The sequence below is a fragment of the Cyprinus carpio genome, chromosome A4 (genome assembly GCF_018340385.1).
Source record: "Cyprinus carpio isolate SPL01 chromosome A4, ASM1834038v1, whole genome shotgun sequence".
Lineage (NCBI taxonomy): Eukaryota > Metazoa > Chordata > Actinopteri > Cypriniformes > Cyprinidae > Cyprinus > Cyprinus carpio.
In genome coordinates, this window is record NC_056575.1 from 3835657 (window position 1) to 3853057 (window position 17401).

Genomic DNA, 17401 nt, shown 5'->3' on the forward strand with positions numbered 1-17401 from the left:
GCGATGCCTCCCTCTAGTGGTAAAAAGAGCCATGTGTGGATGTAGAAAAGGCCCCAAAGTTATGTTAGAGTTGCTATTATTTAGTACAGTTGACCATAATGTGCTTCATGTTTCACTTTTACTCCCGTTTATTCAGTGCTTGTAATAGGAAAGCATGCGCTGGTTTGTATATTATATCTGACGTCACGCAAGTAGTGTGCAGTAAGATAGAGATGGTCAGTCGGTTGTCACGCAGTTAGTATTCAGGATGATAGAGAGCATCGGTCGGTTAGATTATAATTGTGAGTGACACTTTCCTCAGCGTGTGCGTGAATGAGAAAAGTAAGTAAATCTGCAGCATTACTCGTGATATTGTATTTCTTTGACAGATGTTATTTCTGATATTCGATATGGATGAGAGTTAGGAGTTTAAGGGTCGCTACACGACAGTTGTGTTAATTATATCCACGTTCGTAGGTTACTTTCTAGCTTCGGTCCACCTGACTCAGTACGTCGGGTCTGGCTGCAGACTTGCACTTGCATTCTCAGACTTGCACTCTCAGACACTTGTGCTTCCGCTAGCAACGTCACTTGCAGTCTTTATTTTTTTATTTTGTTCTATCTATTGATAACTTTTTGTTTGAATCTCTCAACATTTTACAACAGTAGCCAGGTGGTGAAGACAAGAAAAAAGAAACTAAATTACAAAGTCACTTGCAATCGCTACTTGCACTCTCCGCTACCTGTGACGTCACTTGCAATCAACACAAATCATGCGTGTTGCCAATGGAGACGCTGTGGTGGTGATTAAACAATTAAAACTAATTCAGTACTATAACATACAGGGTCCTGCAAGAAAAAAACAAGACCGGCAAATCCGTGGCCACAGAACAGCAGATTATGAATGCAATGCAAAAAAGTCTTTCGTTAAGCATTTTCCTCCTGTAGAAAAACAAACACTTAATATGGCATAATGTATTAAGATATTATTAAGTTCAATTAAAAGACCAAATTCGATATATAGTTATTATTTAATGTACTACAAGGCAAGCAGATGGCTATGAACACAATGCACAAACTTTGTCCTCCCATACAGCAAAACGCTTAATGTGGCCTAATAAACTGACTAAGATGATAAACACAATTCAGTAGGCCTAGCCTATATGTCTTGTTGTTGACTCAACGTATATACAGACCAGCAAATATAAACGTGCATTATGAAATGCATTAAGTGATTTTAAAAGGATCAACTCCGTACAGAACGCAGTGCGTTAAATTGTACATTAAAAGTTTTCCTCCTATAGAAAATCATTATAAATAAAACACATAATGTAGCTTAATGGACAAAGACAGTGACATAAACGAGTTGTAGACAGTTTATTCTATATGGAAAAATGCTTAACGTGAAACTTTGCGTGTTGCGTTTATTCTGGGGTCACCTGCTTGCCTGTACATATTAGTCATGTATTTTAATAATGTAGAGAAGCATAGTGAGTTTGGCCTTTATCATCTTAGTCCATTATGCCACATTTTGCGGTATGTGAGGAAAATACTATATACATATTCATTATATTAATGAACTGTATATTTAATTTGATATTTGAATAGCATCTTAATACATTAAGCCATGTTAAGTGTTTGTTTTTCTACAGGAGGAAAACACTTAACGAAAGACTTTTTGCATTGCGTTCATATTCTGCTGTTCTGTGACCACGGATTTGCCGGTCTTGTCTTTTTCTTGCAGGACCCTGTACGTATGTTATAGTACTGAATTAGTTTTAATCGTTTAATCACCACCACAGCATCATAAAGACTACAAGTGATGTCACTAACGGAAGCGCAAGTGTCTGAGAGTGCAAGTGCAAGTCTGAGAATGCAAGTGCAAGTGTGAGAATGCAAGTGCAAGTGTGAGAATGCAAGTCTGAGAATGCAAGTGTAAGAATGCAAGTCTGAGAATGCAAGTGCAAGTCTGAGAATGCAAATGCAAGTCTGAGAATGCAAGTGTGAGAATGCAAGTGCAAGTGTGAGAATGCAAGTCTGAGAATGCAAGTGCAAGTCTGCAGCCAGACCCTCTTGGTACGTCGGGTTAAATGGGTCACATCGTGTTTAGACATGTTTATACTTTATTCAATACTTGTTATGAATGTTAAGTACTCTGTGGCTGCGTAAAATATGAAGTGGTGTTAAATATCATTATCTGGACCGCTATTGATGCTTTAAAGTATATCATAGACGACAGTAAATTCTATCTACGTTATTGGTAACTTAATGCATGGTAGAAAATCTGAGAAGTGTTTGAATCCTTTCTCTCTGCTTACATTTTTGAGTTTAAGAGATATAGTCATATTCTGACAAATTCTCATTCTACTCTTTCAAAGCTTATCACAGCTGGAGGATGAATGACTGTATGCATATGTTTCCTTTATTCATTTGTATTTGTTCTCTCTTTATAGAAACCACACTCGAAATTACACTCACCTTTAAACTCACTCATACAAGAAAGAGGAGGAATAAACAGAATAATAAGAATTATCTCTCCGCTCTTCATTTCATACTCTGGAATATTTGGCCTTAAGTGGTGTTCTGGCCGACACACCTGAGTGAACCTGGTGATAAACCCAGAATTAGCACCTAGACTGAGCGTCTACTACAAATTATCTTCACTTCAGTGGAGGAGAGGAGAACAAGAGAAACTTTTCCTCGCCACAGTTATAAGGGGTGGACCTTTATTTTGTAGAGCTCCTTTTGAACAATATGTATTGTGAAAGCAATATGCAAATAAAACTGAAAACCAGTTCTGCAACTGCAACCAAAAAATCTTACAGTTTGTTAAATAGCCTCTGTAACTCGTAGGTCTTGTTTGCAGAAACAGAGTGTTCCTTCATAAATTAACTTGATATGTAATACTGTGTGCCAACTCTGTTTAATGAAGGTTTTCAGTGCCGCATGTTTTTGTAAAATACTCAAAACTACAAAACATTTTGCGAACAGTCTCACTGATAACAACAGTGTGCGTTGAAATTTTTTAAAGGTTTTTGCACTGTAAAGTATATTTGACTTTTCATAGTTTAGTGAACTTTATTTGGGTCGTTTTCGATTTAAAAAAAATATTTTTTTATTACATACATTAATTATTAGTATAACAAGTGCCATCTGTAATCATTAAATTAAGACTAAATAACATCTCAAGTACTCAGTGTTTAACTCTCTACCAGGATTTAATGTCCTGGTTTTCACCCTCCCTGTTTTGTTATGATTAATGTGACCAACATTTGTGTCAAACACTCAGCAAACATTAGTATCACAAAAGCTTAAACCGAACAATGTAAACCAGAGCCAGTCTCACAGAGTAACTGACACCTGAAGACGGAAAACATAAAGAAAACAACACTGATCTTTGCTGTTCTGATCATCATGAGAATAAGTTGTGTGAAGAGTTTGTTTCCAGTCTTGTCTGTCGCTGTAGTGTTTCTCTATATGAGCTCTGTCAAGTGGGAAATCCAAACTCAAGAGAAGCAGCTCCACCAAGTCCAGCAGAACTTCTCTTTACACAGCGCACTTCTGCTCAACAAGCTGGACAAACTGGAGGCTCATTTAATAGCCGTGGGTGAGTTATTGATGTTAAATCTTTTAAGTAATCAAATCTGATTAAAAAAAAAACAGTTCATCATGAAACAGTTCATCATTCGCTCACCCTGACTTTTTTCTGAAACATAAAAGAAGATATTTTGAAAAAAAAAAAATTGACAATTAGTAGCTAAAACTGTTAGGTTACAAACAATCTTAAAAATAAAGGTTCTTTATTGGTATCGGCTGCAAGAACAACCTTTAACATGGAATCTTTTTTAACTTTCTTCAAAATTTTAAAATTCTTTGCACCAAGAAAAAAAAATTCTGTAAATGAAAAACCTTTAAGTGAACTTCTAATAACTTCACTTAAAGATTCTTAATCTAAAATCTTCTGTGGCATTGCTGTCAAATACTTTTTTCCCCATGCCTTTATTTTTAAGAGTCAATAGTCTTCAGAACATTCTCTTTTGTGTTCCACAAAGGAAGTAAATAACTTGTTCTATCTGTGATATGAATAATAACATGAAAGCAGATGTCTTCAGTCAGCAATGCAAATGTTGAATGTTTTACTCATAGCCATTATTAATTTATAAAAAATTAATAATGAATAATAATTTATCAAAAGCAGTAGGACTATGAAGATAAAGCAAGTAGTTTTAATCTGGTCATGTGATTTCAACCTGTTTGCCAACTCAATGCTTTGAAATGTTACTAATGTTACTAGGCTAGTGATATGACTTGACAAATACAATCAGAAATATAAAAAAGAAAAAGAAAAAATACTGAGTGCACCTTTAGTTTAACATGTACATGCACAACATTATGCCCACTTAACGGAGTGTCTATTTACACAAATAGCCCTCCTTGGCAGAGGCTCTTTACACTAACTCACTTTCAGATTCATCTGGTCAACAATACACAAGACGCAGATGGTAATACATGTATCGTACTCATTTTGACACGATCGACCCAGGTTCGAATCCACCTTTTGGCAAACTTTTTTCTCCCTTTTAAAATTTCAGATCACATCAGAAAAGCATTTCAATAAAAACAAAAGAAATAATAAGCAATAATAAGTATTGGGTAGGTGTAGGGAGGGCATCCATTTAATAATTTGAATCAAAATTAAAAATTTACACTCAATAAGTTATTGCATACTGTTTTATAATGTACTACAATACTGAGGTGCAGATAATTGCCACTATTTGCATAAAGTAGCTAGTATAAATAGCCGTAAATCCTGCTAATTTAACATAGTGTAAATAGAATCTATAGCAATCTATATTAAAAAATGCTGTTATTTGCACTTAGTGTAAATAGCATCTATCGCTAAGAAAATATTTGCTATTTATACGTAGTGTAGATAGCATCTATTGCTATTTGCACTTAGTGTAAATATTGTGGGTTTGTATTAATATAATTTGAAGCAATTTTTGTAGACAATGATATTTAAAATTAAACATTCTTGCAGAAGAAAAAAACCTTAAATTGAGAAATGAGAAGAAACCAGAGAAGAAATCACCAAAGAAGCTGTTCCCAAACTCGTACCTTTTCAAGCAATGGACTGTTGAACTTTCTGAGGATGACCAGAGGAAGGCTGAGGATCTCTTTCAGAAATACGGCTATAATGCCTTCCTCAGTGACCAGTTGCCTCTGGACCGGGAGCTGCCGGACACTCGGGACCACAGGTGAGTTTCAGCAGTTTATAGAAATTCTCTGAAATTCAACATCCATCTTGAGGCATTCATCTATTTCTGTAGATGCATTGGTCGCGAATACCCCCACAATCTGCCCACCCTCAGCGTGGTGCTGATTTATCTGGATGAGGCTCTGTCTGTCATTCAAAGAGCCATTTGCAGCATTATCAACAGAACTCCAGCCCACCTGCTCAAAGAGATCATACTGGTGGACGACCATAGCACAAATGGTTAGTTTCTCTCAAAATCCCATCCAACCCTCGTCTCAGAGGCATATTGTTCACAAAATGATTTATTAATTCTGGATGTATCTGTTCCACAGAAGATCTGAAAACACAGCTACATGTTTATATGAGCTCCATTAATGAGAAGCACCCAGGCCTGGTAAAGATGGTGACCCATTCAGAGCAGAAAGGACTTTCCCAGGCCAGAATCTCAGGGTGGAAGGCTGCCACTGGGGATGTGCTTGCCATTTTGGATGCCCACATTGAGGTCCAGGTCAAATGGTGTGAAACTGCTCAGCTTACTTAAGTATTAGGCAATAAACTAAATATTTGCTCAACTACTTGATATTCTCTTTCTTAAAACACAACACATGCGAAGGAGTGTTGTTTTAGGATTATTTATAAACTTTGATAGTATTTGTTCATATTGTCAATTGGCTTTTATTTGAAAAAATTTCAGTTTTTCATTTTAATTTCAAGTTTTAGAAATGTTTTGGGTTTTGTAAATTTGTATAATATTTTTAGTAATTTTACTAGGCCACTTCAACTTGAAGTGAAGTACTGAAGCTGACATAAGTGTCTGTCAGTAAACTAAATATTTGCTAAAATAGCGGAAAATCATGCTCTACCTTTTTTTTTTTTTTACTAAAATCAAAACTGATTTATTGATGTAATGGTGTATATAATATTTCTCAAGTACTTTCTCTCTTTTAGGGCGGAGCCTCTGCTTGCACGTATCCAGGCTGACCGTACGCTGGTCCTGAGCCCTGTGTTTGATAGAATCAATTACTATGACTTGCAAGTGACAAAGTATGCAACCTCTGCTCATGGTTTTGACTGGGCTCTCTGGTGCGCGTACGTGGGATTCCCACAGAAGTGGTACGATCAAAACGATCCTTCACAGCCAGGAAAGTGAGTGTGTGTTGTTGGTTTAACATTTTATACTGTCTGTATTCCACCCCAAATGAGAGTGTTACAGATCCTTCTGTTCGGCCTGTTCTCCAGGAGTCCCTCTGTGATGGGAATTCTTGTGGTTGATCGTCTGTTCTTCGGTGAGATTGGGACTCTGGATGGAGGGATGGAGGTGTACGGAGGAGAGAATGTTGAATTAGGAATACGGGTAATTCACAAATACGTTGATCATTCTCCTAAATTATACTATATTAAATTCTAATTATACCACTGGGATGTTAAATACTTGTTTCTGATTGACTGATGAACGTTCAGTTATATTTTTCAGTTAAATGCACAGCTTATAGGCCTAGTTCCCTGTCTGTTGACCGCATTACAGTTCATCACTTCGCCAAATTATTACAGCTATTTTGAAGCAAAGGTCCTTACAGCCTTCAACAGCAAATGATTCAAAACCCTTATAGACACTGACCAAGCAAACAAATATGACTAACAATAGGATAAAAACCATGTTTCCATGTTTTTCGAACAAATTTACATTTCCTTGACAATAATATATTTTCGATAAAATAGATTCAGAATGGAAAAACTCAACACTGTGTTTTGGTTCAGGTGTGGCTGTGTGGAGGAAGTATAGAGATTGTGCCCTGCTCTAAAATTGCTCACATCGAAAGGGCACACAAACCCTACATAACTGATCTTAGCAATGTAATGAAGAGAAATGCCCTCAGAGTCGCAGAAGTTTGGATGGATGAATACAAAATAAATGTGAACATCGCCTGGGGTCTTCCCATAAAGGTAGATCTAATTAAAGTTTCAAAAAGTGAACAAAGATGTGTGACTACAGGGATAGAGGTTTGAAATTCTCTAGATTTATGATCTACAAAAGATCCTGTGTATCTGTTCTCTCCTGTTCCCACAGAACCATGGGATAGACATTGGCGATGTATCGGAGAGAAAGAAACTGAGAGAGAAGCTAAACTGCAAACCATTTAAATGGTATCTGGAAAATGTCTATCCTCAGTTAAATCCCATTAATTTATTAGGTTACGGAGTGGTGAGTGACATACAGTTCACTATGAAACAAGATAGTCTTGAGATATCAGTTGTACAGGAAAATTTTTGAAGAATTTGACAATGTAATATGATGTCCTCTCTATCAAAACAGCTGATTAATGATCTGCAAACAAGTTTATGTTTGGATAAGGGGCCACTTGAGGAGAACACTCCCATTTTATATCCATGTCATTTCATGGGATCACAGGTAATCTCTCCTCTCCTCTCCTCTCCTCTCCTCTCCTCTCCTCTCCTCTCCTCTCCTCTCCTCCTCTCCTCTCCTCTCCTCCTCTCCTCTCCTCTCCCCCCTCTCCTCTCCTCCCCTCCCTTCCCCTCCCCTCTCTACTTTTTTAGACTGTATTTTGGGGAATATTTGACACACTTCACTTTCTCATCACACAGATGTTTTATTATAAAGCAAGTGGTGAGATATTTGCGCATCCCCTTCAGTCTTTTAAACACAAAAGGAACCGCTGTCTAATTGATCCCGGCTCAGGCAGGTTTCCAGAGCTGTCCTGGTGTTCAGACACTGAAAAACAAAAGCACATGTACTGGGACTTCAAACAGGTGAACAAATAATTACACCCCAAAGATTGATAGGTTGCTGTTGTATATAACAATCTAAACATTGCTTGGCAAAAGTCATATTTTTGTTTGTTTTCAGGGACAGGCCATACAGAACAGAGAAACCAAACGCTGTCTGGAGATCAGCGCTGATCAGACAGGAAAGTATAAAAGAAACGTTTTTCTTCAGGACTGCAGAAACCACACTGGAAGATACAGAATGTAATTCAGGACTTTTGAAATACAAGATATAATCAGTTTATATAAACACAGCTGAGATTCTGGAGTGTTAGTGGTAAAAATGTGAATGCAACTATTAACAGAAAAAGACTGTGTGAAAAATTGTTTTGTGTTTCAATTTAATCTACCCTTTTCCTAATAGCCAGCTAAAGGCCATGTTGTCACAGAATGCCAGTGTTTATTAAAAGAATAATTCATCCAATAATTACAATTCTCTCATCATTTACTAAGCAGAATGTCCAGACTGTTGTGTTCCATACAGCAAAATTAAATTCGGTGAAAATCTTGACTTCCATCATATAGCACTCCTGGAGCATTTCAAATCTGTCTGAAGTTTTTTAATGTAAATATAGATTCACATCTAGGCTTTATCCTTTTTGTGAAATGTATGTTAAATTTAATGAAGAATGCGAATCAACATTGAGGCATCACTGTCACAGTGACTAAGCATCAGTGATGCTACACCATTACAAAATCAAGTATGACAAGACCAATGACAGAATAACAGAAAACAGAGGAAGGAAAACTCATTTACAGGTGCTTCTCAAAAAATTAGAATGTCGTGGAAAAGTTAATTTATTTCAGTAATTCAACTCAAATTGTGAAACTTGTGTATTAAATAAATTCAATGCACACAGACTGAAGTAGTTTAAGTCTTTGGTTCTTTTAATTGTGATGATTTTGACTCACATTTAACAAAAACCCAAAAACACAATATCAAAAAAAAATAAAATACTTCCTAAGACCAATAATAATAATAAAAAAACATTTTTAGTGAATTGTTGGCCATCTGGAAAGTATGTTTATTTACTGTACATGTACTCAATACTTGGTAGGGGCTCCTTTTGCTTTAATTACTAGATTAATTATTATATCAATTCGGCGTGGCATGGAGGTGATCATTTTGTGGCACTGCTGAGGTGGTATGGAAGCCCAGGTTTCTTTGACAGTGGACTTCAGCTCATCTGCATTGTTTGGCCTCTTGTTTCTCATTTTTCTCTTGACAATACCTCATAGATTCTCTCTGGGGTTCAGTTCTGGTGAGTTTGCTGGCCAGTCAAGCACACCAACACCATGGTCATTTAACCAACTTTTGGTGCTTTTGGCAGTGTGGGCAGGTGCCAAATCCTGCTGGAAAATGAAATCAGCATCTTCAAAAAGCTGGTCAGCAGAAGGAAGCATGAAGTGCTCATAAATTGCTTGGTAAATTGGTGCAGTGACTTTGGTTTTCAAAAAACACAATGGACCAACAACAGCAGATGACACTGCACCCCAAATCATCACAGACTGTGGAAACTTAGTACTGAACTTCAAGCAACTTGGGCTATGAGTTTCTCTACCCTTCCTCCAGACTCTAGGACCTTGGTTTCCAAATGAAATACAAAACTCGCTCTCATCTGAAAAGAGGACTTTGGACCACTGGGCAACAGTCCAGTTCTTCTTCTCCTTAGTCCAGGTAAGACGCCTCTGATGTGGTCTGTGCTTCAGGAGTGGCTTAACAAGAGAAATACGACAACTGTAGCCAAATTCCTTGGCACGTCTGTGTGTGGAGGCTCTTGATGCCTTGACCACAGCCTCAGTCCACTCAAATTCTTGAATCGATTTTGCTTAACAGTCCTCATAAGGCTGCGGTTCTCTCAGTTGGCTGTGCATCTTTTTCTTCCACACTTTTTCCTTCCACTCAACTTTCTGTTAACATGCTTGGATACAGCACTCTGTGAACAGCCAGCTTCTTTGGCAATGAATCTTTTGTGGCTTACCCTCCTTGTGAAGGGTGTCAATGATTGTCTTCTGGACAACTGTCAGATCAGCAGTCTTCCCCATGATTGTGTAGCCTAGTGAACCAAACTGAGAGACCATTTTGAAGAAACCTTTGCAGGTGTTTTGAGTTGATTAGCTGATTGGCATGTCACCATATTCTAATTTGTTGAGATGAATTGTGAATTGGTGGGTTTTTGTTAAATGTGAGCCAAAATCATCACAATTAAAAGAACCAAAGACTCAAACTACTTCAGTCTGTGTGCATTAAATTTATTTGATACACGAGTTTCACAATCTGAGTTGAATTACTGAAATAAACTTTTCCACGACATTCTCATTTATTGAGAAGCACCTGTAAATGCAGTGGGTGCTTAATTTAGAGAATGTATTAATCTTACTTATTCATTTTGTTCTTCTTCCTCTTTTGAAAATAAAAGAATGAAATTATCTTAATATAAATGTTTAATTTAGAGGAATGTATTAATCTGAGAGAAGAATGGGGGAAGCTGAATTTTTTTTTAATTATCACTATAATTATTATTATTATTGTTATTTTGTTCATGATAGTATTATTAATTTTTTAAGTTAATTTTTTTTCTCTTTACCTCTCTCTCATCTTTTGCTTTTCTTATTTTTCGGAAAAAATGTTTTAAGGGGAGGAAAGAGAAATTATTCTTACAGTTGAAACCCACTAAATGTTAGGGGAGCAAATGCATTGGGAATTTGGAGTCCCCTTTGTCCAAAATCAAAAGGAAATTTGGACAATATTTGGCAAAATTGTGAAGGATGCCACAGTTGGAAAAAAGGAAATCAAAATAATAACTAAATACAAATTGATTAAAAAATCCAATAGAAAGAAAGAGGGTACTCCAGAAACTTAAGAGAGATAAATGGGAAATTATTTTTCTGCAAGAAACACATTTAAATAAAGAAGAACATTAAAAAAATTAGAAAAGTTGGCTGGAGCTCAAGTATTCGTATCATCATTTACATCAGCAGAAAAAGGAGTAGCAATATTGGTTAAGGAACATTAGAATTTTAAAAGGGAATTTAGGAAAATAGATAAGGAGGGAAGATATGTATTAGTAAGAGGAAAATTAGAAGGACAAAAATCTACTTTAATTAAACTATACAACCCACCTGGGGAAAATGTAAAAGTTTTAACAAATATTTTATTGTTGTTAGTAATGGAAGTTAAAGGAATAATGATTCAATCTGGTCATGGATGAAGAATTAGATACTCAGAGTATAAGAAAGCACAAATCAGTAAAAGGGGCTACTCTTTTGAATCAAGCAGGTGTGGAGCTGGGACTGATAGATGTGTGGAGTTTCATGCATTGACAGATTAAGGAGTTTACATATTGCTCTGAAGTTCATAATATTTATTCCAGATTAGATTATATATTTGAGGATCTCTTTCAGAAATACAGTTATAAAGCCTTCCTCAGTGACCAGTTGCCTCTGGACCGGGAGCTGCCGGACACTCGGGACCACAAGTGAGTTTCAGCAGTTTATGGAGACGCTCTAAAATTTCAACATCCATCTTGATGCATTCATCTATTTCTTTAGATGCACTGGCCGCAAAAACCCCCACAATCTGCCCACCCTCAGCGTGGTGCACGCTTTGTGTCATGGTTGCATTACCAGATTATCAGATTTGCATAGTTTTTTAATTCACATGCACGTAAAATCGATTGAGCATTGTCTTAAATTATTCATTTATATCATATTTTATATATTATACTGTATTTACATAGTACACGTAGTGCATACGGTTTGAGATTTTCTTTCATGTGTTTTGGTTCAGGTGTGGCTGTGTGGAGGAAGTATAATGATTGTGCCCTGCTCTAAAATTGCTCACATCGAGAGGGAACACAAACCCTACATGCCTGATCTTAGCAATGTAATGAAGAGAAATGCCCTCAGAGTGGCAGAAGTTTGGATGGATGAATACTAAATAAATGTGTACATCGCCTTTCAGTAATTCAACTCAAATTGTGTAACTCGTGTATTAAATTCAATGCACACAGACTGAAGTAGTTTGAGTCTTTGGTTCTTTTAATTGTGATGATTTTGGCTCACATTTAACAAAAACCCACCAATTCACTATCTCAACAAATTAGAATATGGTGACATGCCAATCAGCTAATCAACTCAAAACACCTGCAAAGGTTTCTTCAAAATGGTCTCTCAGTTTGGTTCACTAGGCTACACAATCATGGGGAAGACTGCTGATCTGACAGTTGTCCAGAAGAAAATCATTGACACCCTTCACATGGAGGGTAAGCCACAAAAGATTCATTGCCAAAGAAGCTGGCTGTTCACAGAGTGCTGTTTCCAAGCATGTTAACAGAAAGTTGAGTGGAAGGAAAAAGTGTGGAAGAAAAAGATGCACAACCAACTGAGAGAACCGCAGCCTTATGAAGATTGTTAAGCAAAATCAATTCAAGAATTTGAGTGAACTTCACAAGGAATGGACTGAGGCTGGGTTCAAGGCATCAAGAGCCACCACACACACAGACGTGTCAAGGAATTTGGCTACAGTTGTCGTATTCCTCTTGTTAAGCCACTCCTGAAGCACAGACGACATCAGAGGCGTCTTACCTGGGCTAAGGAGAAGAAGAACTGGACTGTTGCCCAGTGGTCCAAAGTCCTCTTTTCAGATGAGAGCAAGTTTTGTATTTCATTTGGAAACCAAGGTCCTAGAGTCTGGAGGAAGGGTAGAGAAACTCAATAAAATAAACTTTTCCACGACATTCTAATTTATTGAGATGCACCTGTATATTAAAGAAACAGTTCAACCAAAATGATTCTTTTATCATTTACTCAGTCTTACACAAAAATGACATATTTAGCTGTTGTTTTCCGTACAACAAATATAAATGGAAAGCTCCAAAAAGGACAGAATTAGTTCATACGACTTATTTCTATGACTTGTGTTTCTGGGCCTTTAAAGCCATATGATGGCTAAGTGTGATGAAGAGGTCAAGATTCTTGAGTCTGTGGTGTTTTTCCATGTAAATATAGATTCATGGCTTTATCCTTTTTGTGAATCTGTATGTTACATTTCATAAAGAAAGGCAATCTACATTGAAGCCGCTGCATGCAAACCATCTGTTGCAGTGAATAAGCATCAGTGAATGATGCTACACTTTTATACAATTACCACAAGCATGACAGGACTAATGACAGGATAACTGTAAATAGTGCAAGAAAATCGCCTTTCATCAGACCATGACTACAAAAATAAGAGCTATTTGCAATGATAGCCACACTTGATTGTTCCAATCATGAGAATAAGTTGTGTGAAGAGTTTGTTTCCAGTATTGTCTGTTGCTGTGGTGTTTCTCTATATGAGTTTGATGAGGAGGGAAATTCAAACTCAAGAGAAGCAGCTCCACCAAGTCCAGCAGAACGTCTCGTTATACAGCGCACTTCTGCTCAACAAGCTGGACAAACTGGAGGCTCATTTAAATGCAGTGGGTGAGTTACTCATATATGTTTTGCTTCAGTGTTGTTATATATTTTAGAGTACTTGATGAACACAAATTCTTGCAGAAGAGAGAAACCCCAAAGTGAGACATGAGAAGCCAGCAAAGAAGTTGTTCCCAAACTCAAATCTCTTCAAGGAATGGACTGTTGAACTTTCTGAGGATGACCAGAGGAAGGCTGAGGATCTCTTTCAAAAATACGGTTATAATGCCTTCCTCAGTGACCAGTTGCCTCTGGACCGGGAGCTGCCAGACACCCGGGACCACAGGTGAGTTTCAGCAGTTTATGGAAACTCTCTAAAATTTTAACATCCATCTTGAGGCATTCATCTATTTCTGTAGATGCATTGGTCGCGAATACCCCCACAATCTGCCCACCCTCAGCGTGGTGCTGATTTATCTGGATGAGGCTCTGTCTGTCATTCAAAGAGCCATTTGCAGCATCATCAACAGAACTCCAGCCCACCTGCTCAAAGAGATCATACTGTTGGACGACCATAGCACAAATGGTTTGTTTCTCTCAAAATCCCATCCAACCCTCATCTCAGAGGCATATTGTTCACAAAATTAGTTATTAATTCTGAATGTATCTGTTCCACAGAAGATCTACAAACACAGATGCATGTTTATATCAATTACATCAATGAGAAGCACCCAGGCCTGGTAAAGATGGTGACCCATTCACAGCAGAGAGGACTTTCTCAGGCCAGAATCTCAGGGTGGAAGGCTGCCACTGGGGATGTGGTTGCCATTTTGGATGCCCACATTGAGGTCCAGGTCAAATGGTGTGAAACTGCTCAGCTGACTTCAGTATTATGCAATAAATGAAATATTTGCTCACCTAGATGAAATTTTATATCTTAAAACAATATTGTGAAGCAGTTTTACTTTAGTATTATTTATAAATGATTAAAGTGTTTATTGATATTTTATTGCAAATAGTACAAATACTATTTAGTTTTAGTTAACACTAGTGTGAACAATCACCACAGACATAATCAAATGAACACAATGACAGTATGATTTATAAAATCACATTTTTTCAAGTACTCTCTCTCTTTTAGGGCAGAGCCTCTGCTTGCACGTATCCAGGCTGACCGTACGCTGGTCCTGAGCCCCGTGTTTGATAAAGTCAATTACTATGACTTGCAAGTGACAAAGTATGCAGCCTTTGCTCATGGTTTTGACTGGGCTCTCTGGTGCACGTACGTGGAATTCCCACAGAAGTGGTACGATCAAAACGATCCTTCACAGCCAGGAAAGTAAGTGCGTGTTGTGTCATATTGCGTTTAAGATATAAGTGAATTAATATGTTCTCAATATTCTTTTACATTGGCAGTCATGCTGTGGATGTGATGTTATTAAATTCTGCTCTAATCAGAGTGTAACAGATCCGTCCTCTTCCTGTTCTCCAGGAGTCCCTCTGTGATGGGAATTCTTGTGGTTGATCGTCTGTTCTTCGGTGAGATTGGGACTCTGGATGGAGGGATGGAGGTGTACGGAGGAGAGAATGTTGAATTAGGAATACGGGTAATTCACATGCACATAAAATCGACTGAGCATTTTCTTAAATTATACATTTATATTATACTTTATATATTATGCTGTATTTACATGGTACACAGTGCACACTGTTTGAGTTTTTCTTTCATGTGTTTTGGTTCAGGTGTGGCTGTGTGGAGGAAGTATAGAGATTGTGCCCTGCTCTAAAATTGCTCACATCGAAAGGGCACTCAAACCCTACATGCCTGTTCTTAGCAATGTAATGAAGAGAAATGCCCTCAGAGTCGCAGAAGTTTGGATGGATGAATACAAAATAAATGTGAACATCGCCTGGGGTCTTCCTATAAAGGTAGATCTAATTAAAAGATTTAACCACTCAAATTCTGGATTTTCAAGGCCATTTCTAAAGCCTCGTTTCCACGGAGCAGTACGGTTCAGTACAGTACAGTATGGTACGCAATAATTTCCATTTTCATTGTCAGAAGTTGTGAATGTTACCAAAATGACCTACTTATTTGTATTTTTATTCTTTTATTATGTGTTTTTTGTTCTGTCATTCTGTTGCACTGCGGAAGCTTCTGTCACGAAAACAAATTCCTCGTATGAGTAAACATACCTGGCTATAAAGCTCATTCTGATTCTGATTCTAAAAATAGAGAACCATACTCTACCACTTTTTTGGGACCCTTCTGTTGGGGTACCTAGCACAGTAGTCCGGTACCTAAAGAGTGGAGCTAGACTCACTGCAGAACGTTGATTGGTTGACAGAGAATCGTCACTTACGCATGCTACAAGGGGAATGACAACACATGGGGAACAAAGCATTTCCTTGACTTATTCTGCCATGCTGCTCATTCCTGTTGGGCTTGTTTACATCAGAGTGTGCAAACTCAAAAAAAAATACATGTTTTTTATCATTTTATATATTCACACACATACACACAAATAATGTTGCACTTTCTTCTTCGTGAAAGATTGAAGTTGATCGCTACTTTCTGGCATACACCATGCCTATCAAGTAAGGGTGTTGTTGTCGGTGGAAACGCAAACCGTATCAGGGTGTACAATCCCGAGTCGTACTGTACTGTTCAGTACTGTACTGCTTGGTTGAAACGGGGCTTTAGAGTACTGAGGTGTTGATTTTACCCCACAGAACCATGGGATAGACATTGGCGATGTATCTGAGAGAAGGAAACTGAGAGAGAGGCTGAAATGCAAACCATTTAAATGGTATCTGGAAAATGTTTATCCTCAGTTAAATCCCATTAATTTATTAGGTTATGGAGTGGTGAGTGACATACAGTTCACTATGAATCATGTCTGAGAGATCAGTTGTACAGGAAAAATTATGAGGTGTTCGATGGTTTAATATAATCTCATTATTTCTATCAAAACAGCTGATTAATGATCTGCAAAAAAGTTTATGTTTGGATAAGGGGCCACTTGAGGAGAAAACTCCCATTTTATATCCATGTCATTTCATGGGATCACAGGTAATCTCTCCTCTCCTCTCCTCTCCTCCCCTCCCTTCCCCTCCCCTCTCTACTTTTTTAGACTGTATTTTGGGGAATATTTGACACACTTCACTTTCTCATCACACAGATGTTTTATTATACAGCAAGTGGTGAGATATTTGCGCATCCCCTTCAATCTTTTAAACACAAAAGGAACCGCTGTCTAATTGATCCCGGCTCAGGCAGGTTTCCAGAGCTGTCCTGGTGTTCAGACACTGAAAAACAAAAGCACATGTACTGGGACTTCAAACAGGTGAACAAATAATTACACCCCAAACACTGATAGGTTGCTGTTGTATATTACAATCTAAACATGGCTTGGCAAATGTCATATTTTTGTTTGTTTTCAGGGACAGGCCATACAGAACAGAGAAACCAAACGCTGTCTGGAGATCAGCGCTGATCAGACAGGAAAGTATGAAAAGAAAGTTTTTCTTCAGGACTGCAGAAACCAACACTGGAAGATACAGAATGTAATTCAGGACTTTTGAAATACAATATATAATCAATTTATATAAACACAGCTGAGATGCTGGAGTGTTAGTGGTAAAAATGTGAATGCAACTATTAATGGAAAGAGACTGTGTGAAAGAATTTTTTGTGTTTCATTCTAATCTACCCTCTTCCTAATAGCCAGCTAAAGGACATGTTGTCACAGAATGCCAGTGTTTATTAAAATAATAATTCATCCAATAATTACAATTCTCTCATCATTTACTGAGCAGAATGTCCAGACTGTTGTTTTCCATGCAGCAAAATTAAATTTGGTGAAAATCTTGACTTCCATCATATAGCACTCCTTGAGCATTTCAAATCTGTGTGGAGTTTTTTAATGTAAATATAGATTCACATCTAGGCTTTATCCTTTTTGTGAAATGTATGTTAAATTT

The 17401-nt window shown here is 37.4% G+C and overlaps 2 protein-coding genes across 2 annotated transcripts; both read left to right on the plus strand.

Annotated features, from left to right (window-relative positions):
* The first annotated feature begins 2645 nt into the window (after positions 1-2645).
* On the plus strand, positions 2646-8799 carry LOC109065528 (probable polypeptide N-acetylgalactosaminyltransferase 8). Its single transcript, XM_042747522.1, has 11 exons — positions 2646-3586; positions 5021-5237; positions 5310-5476; positions 5569-5752; positions 6185-6382; positions 6476-6590; positions 6995-7180; positions 7305-7439; positions 7551-7646; positions 7841-8005; positions 8103-8799. The coding sequence occupies exons 1-11, from the start codon at positions 3394-3396 to the stop codon at positions 8226-8228; spliced, it is 1782 nt and encodes a 593-aa protein (XP_042603456.1). The 5' UTR covers positions 2646-3393; the 3' UTR covers positions 8229-8799.
* A 4557-nt stretch (positions 8800-13356) lies between these two features.
* Positions 13357-17204, plus strand: LOC109063810 (probable polypeptide N-acetylgalactosaminyltransferase 8). Its single transcript, XM_042736165.1, has 11 exons — positions 13357-13486; positions 13562-13763; positions 13837-14003; positions 14096-14279; positions 14559-14756; positions 14910-15024; positions 15161-15346; positions 16151-16285; positions 16395-16490; positions 16600-16764; positions 16862-17204. The coding sequence occupies exons 1-11, from the start codon at positions 13357-13359 to the stop codon at positions 17000-17002; spliced, it is 1719 nt and encodes a 572-aa protein (XP_042592099.1). The 3' UTR covers positions 17003-17204.
* Positions 17205-17401: the final 197 nt, after the last annotated feature.